The 9734-nt window shown below is 50.5% G+C and overlaps 2 protein-coding genes across 2 annotated transcripts; one reads left to right on the top strand and one right to left on the bottom strand.

Annotated features, from left to right (window-relative positions):
- Positions 1-243: 243 nt before the first annotated feature.
- On the top strand, positions 244-1905 carry LOC119294135 (purple acid phosphatase 2-like). Its single transcript, XM_037572386.1, has 2 exons — positions 244-721; positions 830-1905. The coding sequence occupies exons 1-2, from the start codon at positions 244-246 to the stop codon at positions 1717-1719; spliced, it is 1368 nt and encodes a 455-aa protein (XP_037428283.1). The 3' UTR covers positions 1720-1905.
- Positions 1906-8886: 6981 nt separating this feature from the next.
- On the bottom strand, positions 8887-9734 carry LOC119294136 (SKP1-like protein 1). Its single transcript, XM_037572387.1, has 2 exons — positions 9362-9734; positions 8887-9260 (listed from the first exon to the last, which is right to left on the bottom strand). Exons 1-2 carry the CDS (start codon positions 9662-9664, stop codon positions 9087-9089), a joined length of 477 nt encoding a protein of 158 aa, XP_037428284.1. The 5' UTR covers positions 9665-9734; the 3' UTR covers positions 8887-9086.

The following is a 9734-nucleotide window of genomic DNA, read 5'->3' as shown; positions in this document are numbered from 1 at the left end:
ACAAACACAGCAGTATTTGTAACGTGGCGAGCAGATAAGATTTTTATATGCAGTTTTTTAAGCTATTTTTTATATGCGGTTGACAAACAAACAAACTGGATTCCACAATAAATCTCAACTAACAACACATATTTGCCGCTCGGGGGAGATCAGGAGAGCATATTCTACAGGTGCGAATGAGCACGCCTATATACATTTGGCGTTCGATCGATCTCAGCGGCCGATTAGTAAAACGAACCCAACATGGAGCGTGTGCTCGCGGTGCTCTTCCTCCTGGCGGCGCACGCCGCCTCCGCGGCCGCCGGCGTTACCAGCCCGTACCGGCGGAGCCTGCAGATGCTCCCCGACATGCCGCTCGACGCCGACGTGTTCCGGCCGCCGCCTGGCGACAATGCGCCGGAGCAGGTGCACATCACGCAGGGCGACCTGACCGGCCGCGCCATGACGATATCCTGGGTCACCCCGGAGCACCCAGGCAGCAACGTCGTCCGCTACGGCCTCGCCGCCGATAACCTCAACCTCACCGCCGAGGGCACCGTCCAGCGCTACACCTGGGGCGGGACCTACCAGTCCCCCTACATCCACCACGCCACCATCACCGGCCTCGAACACGCCACCGTCTACCACTACGCCGTCGGCCACGGCTACACCGTGCGGTCTTTCTCCTTCAAAACCCCGCCCAAGCCCGGCCTTGACGCGCCCATCAAGTTCGGCCTCATCGGTACGGATCATCATCCTAGTTAGGGTTCGTTCTTTCTTAGTGCAACTAGTAGTATATAGATTGATTAGTGTTCATGAGTCGTACGTCCGTGCCATGCAATGCATGCAGGTGACCTCGGCCAGACGTTCCACTCCAACGACACGGTGGCCCACTACGAGGCCAACGGCGGCGACGCCGTGCTCTTCATCGGCGACCTGTGCTACGCCGACAACCACCCGGGCCACGACAACCGCCGCTGGGACACGTGGGCGCGCTTCGTGGAGCGCAGCGTCGCGTACCAGCCCTGGATCTGGACCGCCGGCAACCACGAGATCGACTACGCGCCGGAGATCGGCGAGACGGCGCCGTTCAAGCCCTTCACGCACCGGTATCCCACCCCTTTCCGCGCGTCCAACAGCACCGGGCACCTCTGGTACTCGGTGAAGATGGCGTCCGCGCACGTGATCATGCTCTCCTCCTACTCCGCCTACGGCAAGTACACGCCGCAGTGGACGTGGCTGCAGGACGAGCTCCGCCGCGTCGACCGCAAGACCACCCCCTGGCTCATCGTCTGCGTGCACTCACCCTGGTACAACACCAACGCATACCACTACATGGAGGGCGAGACGATGCGCGTCCAGTTCGAGCGCTGGCTCGTCGACGCCAAGGCCGACCTCGTCCTCGCCGGCCACGTCCACTCGTACGAGCGCACCCACCGCGTCTCCAACGTCGCCTACGACATCGCCAACGGCAAGGCCACGCCGCAGTTCAACGCATCCGCGCCCGTCTACGTCAACATCGGCGACGGCGGGAACACCGAGGGGCTCGCCAGCAGCTTCCGCTCGCCGCAGCCGGACTACTCCGCCTTCAGGGAGGCCAGCTACGGGCACGCCACGCTGGACATCAAGAACAGGACCCACGCCTACTACGAGTGGCACCGCAACCAGGATGGCGTCAAGGTCGTCGCCGACAAGGCCTGGTTCACAAACAGATACTACATGCCAACCCACACCAACTAGATTTAGGTCTTCTTTGGTTCATAGGATAGGAATATTATAGAAATAGGAACTTCATAGAAAGTGAGATGACATCTCAATTCTTATAAAAAGAGATGCTATTTGAGAGTCTAGGCTAATGCTTTGTTTTCTTTGAAATGGAAAGGATTGAACCCTATCCTACATAGGAATTGGAATTCATTCCTACAACCCAAAGGGCTCCATAGGAATTTTTTCCCTTGAAAATCCCATCTTGTGAAATTCCTACAAGATTCCTAAAAACCAAAGGAGGCCTTACATACCTACCTCTTAAGAAGATGGGGTATACGTGGAGGGATGATCAATTTTGCATCCTTGTTTTGGTTTAAAATAATCTACAAAATAGTTTGATGAACAATTAATTATCTCTTTTTTAGGTAATAAATATTGTTAGTTTTTGTGAGAGAAGGTTTAGAGTTGAACCCATGCATGCATCAAAATATCCATGTAAAACCCATTGGTGATCGAAATTCCAACTTGAGCCACCGTATGTTGTGATAGCCTCTTCGAGTACCGGGGAAACCCTAGATCCGGTCCTCCGGATCGGATGGCAGTGGCGTAAGGATGTCGTTCCCCTTTTTGAAGGCGCTATCTTGCTAACTCGCGACGTCCCCGGTGTTAGATTTGAAGATGTTTGACATCTTGCTAGTTTGGCTTGCCTTCCTAGTTTTAGGCTTGGTGGGTTTAGTTGTGTCCTTTTTCTGTTCGGATTGAGCATCCCTTTGTCTCTCTGCTTTGGGTTTCATGCTCATGCCTTCTTGTGTCTCATGTTTTGGAGTAAATAGCATAAAACTACTACTTTACGGGTTAGGGTTCCAAAAAACTACCGGATTTATTTTTTCGCTAATAACTACCAAGTCAGGGGTTGGCTGTTTCAAAAAACCCCAAATCCTCTTTGTTAAAAAATTAAACATGTTTATGACAGGTTGGGCCCGCCACTAAATGCACCGTTTGGTTGACTGTTTGTTTGACTGTTAACTGACTTGTGGGGGCCACATGTCAGCACCTCATCCACAGTTTTTTACGGATTAGCCCCTACAAATATTTTAAAAAAGCAATCGGGTCCCTGGAATCATTTAAAAAGCAATCGGGTCTTTAGACCATCGCCGCCGTGCCTACAAAGGGCTCTGCCCGTGGTCGCTGTTGCGCCTCCATGGGGCTCCGCCCGTGGTCGCCGCTGCACGCCACCATGGGTGGTCGCCACCGCGCGCCGCCGCCATGGGGTTCCGCTCGCGGTCAACGCGCGCCATGGGGCTTCGCCCGTGGTCGTCGCCGCGCGCCATGGGGCTCTGCCCGCGGTCGCCGCGCGCGCCATGGTGGGGTGCTTGTGTGCAGGCCGCCGCCTCCCCTCCCAAGCCGGCGACGACCACGTCGAGCTTGAGGAGCTCGCGGCAGGGGATAGCGGAGGCCACAGGCGAGGCACGGCGCGGCCGCAGGCGAGGCACGGCGCGGCAGCAGTCGAGTCACGACACGGCATGGCGGCAGGCGAGGCACGACATGGCGGCACGGTGGCAGGAGAGGCACTGTGCGTGCGGCTCGCCGGCCGGTGCAGGCGGCTCGGGATCGAGCAGGCTGCAGCGGGCGCGTCTCCTTTGGAGACCCGATTGCTTTTTGCAGAAACATTTAGGGACCTGATTGAAAACTCACAGGTGAGCCCCCTTGTAAGCTAACGGTCAAAGTAAACGGTCAAACAAAAGTGTGGAGCCCAACTGTCATAATCGTGATCAACTACTAAAGACCCGGTGATTGGGGTTTTTTGAAACAGCGGACCGCGCGTTTGGTAACTTTTTGAAAAAAATTAAAAAGTGGTAGTTTTTTGGAACCATAGCCTGTAAACTAGTAGTTTTATGCTATTTACTCCATGTTTTGTAATCCTTCTTTGTACTAAATTCTCTTTCTTCTATCAATGAAATGATACGAAAGCTTTGCATATTCGCGAAAAAATATATTGTGACTAGATCTTTTGCGCGCGTGTGTGGGCGTGGCCAATAGCACAGCACCGGCCTGGAAAGTGGAAACTGATCGAGCGAGTCAGTAGTCCCACACGTTGCACCGACGCTAGCTATCCAAGGGCAAACGGTGTTTAGGCTGTCAAACTCAACAGAACCCACAACAGTCGTGGCTATCGGCGAAAAAGAAAAGGAGTCGCGGCTGCCGGAGCCCATGATCCGGGCGGCCTGCAGTCAAGAAGAGGGTCAGCAGCGACAGGACGATCATGACGGTAGTACTCGTCCACGATAGATGGATTTCCTGCAATTACACGGTGTATGTGAAGGCGCATATAAGCTCGACGATGGCGAAACCCACCGAACACATAGGACAGATATGGCCTTGCTCGCCAACGGGTGTCCCGTGGACGGCGTACGTCATGGAGTACTACACGCACCGCGATGGATCCATCTACAGATGCACTGATTACTTGTCCAAACTTTACCGTGTCCACGATACCAAGAGTACGCACATATCAGCCATTCCATCGTATTTGTTTAATGTGGACATATCAATCTTACCTTGTCGAGGCAAAATTCATATCATAGTATGCAAGAACTCTTTCTCAATTTCCCATCCATGAATCTATTGTAGACATCTCTTTATTGTCTGACAGAGGAACCACATGAGTTAGTCCAAATTAACCGTGCTTAAGCTTTATGATGATCTTTATTAGTCGTCATCTAAAAATTCAGTATGATCATATTTAAGTTATGATTCCATGTTGCAGTTTTTTACATCTTACTTTTTTTTTCTTCCTTTCGATTAATTAGAGTTGGGGTTTATAAGAAGTTTAATCATGGATCTAATGAGTGTAAAATGTTTCTATTGCTGCTCGATCATCAGCTGGGTTGGGGCCAATGATGAGGTCCGAGCCATCGGACTCTTGCTCGCCGAACTGGAGGGCCTGTGAAAGACACACCCATTGCACCATGATGCAAATATTTTCGCTGAAGCTGGCGTATCCTCGCTGTGATGGTGACCCAGTTCAGGTCTACGGATTCATGGCTGTCCGTGACACTCCGGACCATCTTCGTAACTACATCTTCAACCGCAGCAGAGACGACCCTTTCACCGTGGAACACGAGGACGGGTTTATACAGTTGACCGGACCCAAGAGAGGCATCTGGTGGTATGTCAAGCAGCTGGTTGAGTAAGACATGAGGATCAAGAGAGGGGAGAACGAAGCAAACAATCTGCAGTTCAGCGACGGCGGCGTCTTGTTCTACGACGGCTGCTCGCCACACGCTAGGGTGCTCACGCAACGCATTGACGGTAACTATGGCTCGGTGGACATAAGCTACGCGCTCCTGCAGCTGGCGACGGAGGCCACGGTGCGGATTGCTGTGTTGGAGCTGGAAAGAGACATAAGCCTGCTTGTGAGGGCGTTTTACGCCAGCGATCTCTTGCACCAGGGCATGCAGCTGTTCGATGGTGTTATCACTGCTGATGCTGCTGGTGGTAGGTTTGAGCTAGATAAGTATGTGGCTCGACGCACCAAGTTGGCTCTGCAACTGAGGATCCGCTCTTTGGATGATGATGTTGATGATGCTTGGAGATACTGCCTCAGCCCAACCAGTACGCATGGAACCGTCGACTTCAGTTTCACGCTCGGTTTCGCGACCATTGATGTGAAGATCTCTTGGTCGACATTGGACTAAACACATCCCCTGTCTCCGGTAGACCACTGTCGTATATGAGATACTCCAAACAAATAGCTGTCAGATTATTATCCGCCCTGTGCTTAATTATGGGAATGTTGCTGAATTAATTTTTTTTTGCGGGAAAACTTCCAATCTATTCATCTTCAATCATGGCAGTACAACGAATACCAGAAATAAAAATTACATCCAGATTCGTAGACCACCTAGCGACGACTACAAGCACCGAAGCGAGCCGAAGGCGCGCCGCCGTCATCGCCCCTCCATCGCCGGAGCCGGGCACAACTTGTTGTAGTAGACAGTCGGGAAGTCGTCGTGCTAAGGCCCCATAGGACCAGCACCCCAGAACAGCAACCGTCGCCGAAGAAAAATAACGTAGATCGGAAGGATTCAAACCGAAGACACACGAACGTAGACGAACAACGACGAGATCCGAGCAAATCCACCAAAGATAGATCTGCCGGAGACACACCTCCACACGCCCACCAACGATGCTAGACGCACCGCCGGAACGGGGGCTAGGCGGGGAGATCTTTATTCCATCTTCAGGGAGCCGCCGCCGTCTCGCCTTCCTGAATAGGACACAAACCCTAACAAGATTGAAAAAAACGACTAAAAACGGAGCCCTCCCGCCGGCCCTTGCCAGGATCCACCATGCCTCCATGGCCCTAGGGCCACCGGAGACGAGGCGGACCTGCGCCGGCGCCGGCGAGAGGCACGGACTCTAAGTTTCTTTCTTGGAGAAGGAGGAGGAGGAGGAGGAGCCCTATGATGGCTTGTCTTAAGACTCTCTCGTTGCGGTATTGCCTGCGTTGAGGTCATGTTGCTGAATTAATTAATGCTTGTGTATGTGGAATAACACTTTCTGTGTCAATACTTAATACTTTACACTGGTTTTGCTTCTCTACATGTGTTGTAAGTTGTGTGTGGTCGCTTTGGTGATGTCAAGACGGATTCTTGTTTGAAGGTCATATTTGCCATTCGTTTGCACAACACATTGGGTGCACCGCTGAACATAGGGCACGTTTGGTTCACGACCTGGCTTCCATGCCTGAGAAAAAATGATGCCTGGACACAGCCTTGAAACTAGCAATTTTGTGCCTGCCCAAGCATGAAGGGGCTGTTTGGTTTCTAGCCACATCTTGCCACACTTTGCCACACCTCACCTTAGGCAAATTTGATCAAGTTAGGTGGGTGTTTGGTTCTAGCCACACCTAATGCAAGATTTTTTTATGAGAAGTGAACCCCACATGTCATAGACACAAAAAGTGTGGCAAGATTCCCTTAGGCAAGCCAAAGTGTGGCTAACAATTTGAGCAACTCAAGTTAGGCGAGTGTGACAAAAATAATGTGGCAATATATGGCAAGCATAGTTACAATCCAAACAACCCCGGAGTGTTTGCTTGCATACCTGGCCTGAAGGTTACTGTGTAAAAAGAGTTCATTCTTGACCTAGCCAACAAGAGAATCCAGCTAATTAAAGTAACATTCATTGTCAGGCAGCTCGCAAGCGACCTTTTCCTAGCGCCTGGCAGGCTAATCAAGGCGCGTGGGTCACCGGCCAGGCTAAGCAAAGTTTTGAGGTAGCTAGCCAGGCCAGGTGAGCTTCTTCTCCTGTAGACTTTGAATCAAACACTCTCCAATCACTTTTCAGGCAGGCTCCAGGCCAGGAACGAAGCGATGAGGATGTAAACCAAACACGCTCATAATCATGCTTACAATAGTTAACCTGTGAAAATCCAAAGATGGTGCATGTTTAATAAGAGAACTCATTTATTTCTATTTTCTGAAATGGGCAAACATTGGTGTAATCATCTTGTTTACACAGCAAGGTAGCTTCCTCTATCTTGTAACCATCATCGAGTGTGAGTATCATTGTAGCGCTAACACTACTTGGAACTCAGCGCATCAATGCTGAGGGACGAGGGCCTCACATGCTTTGTCAAGCCAAATAGCTAGAGAATTAGAGGATGCTATGAGAAGCGAAACTGTCCTACCTCGAGCTCAAATGACGAACTTGAACAGTAAAGTCTGAAGAAATTCAAAAATGATTTTTTTGAAAACATTGACAAATGTTTTGAATGCTTGCATAGTTTCAGTATGAAACGACATTTCTGGAAATCTTTGCAAAAAATTCAGCACTCCAAAGTGCTCTTGAAAATAACTTTTTTGAGCATTGATTTTTTTTCTTTTTGCCACGTCTTCCACGATGATACTTTGCAAGCAATCAGAACATTTGTCAATGTGTGTTAAAAAAATTACCAATGTTTGCTGTAGCATGGGTGGTCGATTGGGAGAAGCATGTGGTGTTGCAAGATCGCCGGCCAGTTTGGAACATAAGGGGTTACTGATCCCTTGATCATGGAGGCATTATCACTGCGAGAAGGTGTTGTTTGTGCAAAGCCTTCGAGGTTTCATCTTTGTGCTAAGCGTGCTTGTAAGCTGATGGTCACTCACATCTAGATAGAATGTGTACCTTCGTTTCTCAGCAGCAGTCTTCTGGCTGACTGCTCGAGTGCCGCTTTTGTTGAATAAAGCTTCCAAAGTTTCCCACAAAAAAAGATTAGTAACTAATGATTAATTACCAATGGAACCCGGTAACCCTCGAATTAGTGCTTCAACAAGGCACATAGTACAACTCTTAGAAAAAAATTGGGCCCTCACATTTTGCCCCATAGCCCTCAATTCCAATGGCCTCTGCTCCAATGAAATCTCACCTACCGCCATATCCCTCTTCTCTCTCGCCCACATCGTCGGTAGCTGCCCACCTTCTTCCATGCCTTCACCTAGACTAAACCATATCCTACCGTGTCCACCAAGAGAGGGCCTAGAAAGCTAGATAAAGAACACAAGTGATGCTACAGTGGCTGGCGTGGACAAAGAGGAGGGGAGGTGAATAGTAGTGGGTGACAAAGGGGCATGTACTTCCTTAAAGGGAAGCAACTGCAAAAGCGGGGCGTCGTCGAAGCGGAAGCGAGAATGTCGGTGTCCCACATGATAAGAAAATCCTATTTGTGAGATGATGGAAAATACAGCCGCTAATTGCCTCCTCTCATTAATGGTGTCGCCACATTGAGGCGGACCGGAGCCAAGGAGGAGGAGGAGGCATAGGACGAGGACTACACCCAAAATCATGTCAAGTCAGTAAGAATCAAGACAAACCGTAATAAATAGAGATTGGCCAACATCAAAGAAACATAGATTGGCCAAATAGGTTATCTTGTTTTCCCACAAGGATTGGGGGTTGGGCATTCCAGATTTAGATTCTTAAGAGTCAAAAAGAATCAACACAAACTAGTACTCCTTTTGTAAACAAATATAAGACGTTTGGGAGTATTAGATAAGATGCATGGCCTCCAGTGAAACTCACCAATTAGTATAAAAATTTATTCACCACTTGCCTAAATTAAATGTAGAGGGAGCTAAAAATTGAGTTGAACTGGTGAGAATCTCTGAGTGTGTCTGATGCGCCGTGTGCTTCCCTATATATAGTTTGTTCCAATTATGAATGCACATTCACTTAGGCATGTGTCACCCCGTTGATTTGCTTTGAAGAGTGAGAAAGCGCATATGATAGAGAGCCAAAACATATATAGTATACTGCTCTAGATCAAGTAACCACGCCCATCAAAACCATGGATCGATCGATAGATAGCCTACGCGCTGATGATCTAATGGACAGGCGGCTAAGCTAGACGACGATTAGTCGAATGCCCACGAGTTCTCCCTGCGGACCTCCTGCTCCTCGTCCTTGGTGTAGTCGTTGACGATGTTGAACTTCTTGCGGATCTCCTCGAGGGTCCTGCCCCTGATCTGGTCCGCCACCGTCTTGCACGTCAGGTCGAGCAGGCTCTTCATGTCGAGGTAATTGGCAGCCTGCATGCATGAACGTAAATCGGGGGTTCCAGGTCAATCGATCTAGCAGTTAGTTAACTAGATCGAATCGAAGCTAGGGAGAGATCGCGAGGGCTGCTTACGAGCATGAGGTCGAAGAGGGTGTCCTGGTCGACCTGGACGAAGGAGTCGTCGAACCGCCTGAGGGGGTCGTCGGCGGCGGGGCAGGACGAGGTTTTGTGGTCGTGGGGGTCGGAGAAGTGCCTGTTGACGTAGTCGAGGACTCGGGAGAGGATGGGACCGGTCACGTTGGGGAGCGGGATCACGCCGACGGCGACTTCGCCGTCCTCTAGCATGTCCTTGATCATCACCGACGCCGCGACGATGGTCTCCTCCGCCACCTCGAACTCCTCGCCGTCGGAGCTGCAGAGACGAACCATCTTCATATCGATCGATCGATCTTGGGGGGTTGGGGTGGGTTTTGCGTGGCGATATGATCGAGCCGATCTGGTGGCC

Source organism: Triticum dicoccoides, chromosome 4B (assembly GCF_002162155.2).
Source record: "Triticum dicoccoides isolate Atlit2015 ecotype Zavitan chromosome 4B, WEW_v2.0, whole genome shotgun sequence".
Taxonomy (NCBI): domain Eukaryota; kingdom Viridiplantae; phylum Streptophyta; class Magnoliopsida; order Poales; family Poaceae; genus Triticum; species Triticum dicoccoides.
This window is presented reverse-complemented; position numbering and strand designations above follow the sequence as displayed.

What these genes read in the sequence shown, in the direction of transcription:
- LOC119294135 (XM_037572386.1), top strand. Translation starts at nt 244, where the DNA reads ATGGAGCGTGTGCTCGCGGTGCTCTTCCTCCTGGCGGCGCACGCCGCC. An exon ending in CATCAAGTTCGGCCTCATCG is followed by an intron (nt 722 to 829) that starts GTACGGATCATC and finishes CAATGCATGCAG; the next exon opens with GTGACCTCGGCCAGACGTTC.
- LOC119294136 (XM_037572387.1), bottom strand. Translation starts at nt 9,664, where the DNA reads ATGAAGATGGTTCGTCTCTGCAGCTCCGACGGCGAGGAGTTCGAGGTG. An exon ending in CCCTCTTCGACCTCATGCTC is followed by an intron (nt 9,261 to 9,361) that starts GTAAGCAGCCCT and finishes TCATGCATGCAG; the next exon opens with GCTGCCAATTACCTCGACAT.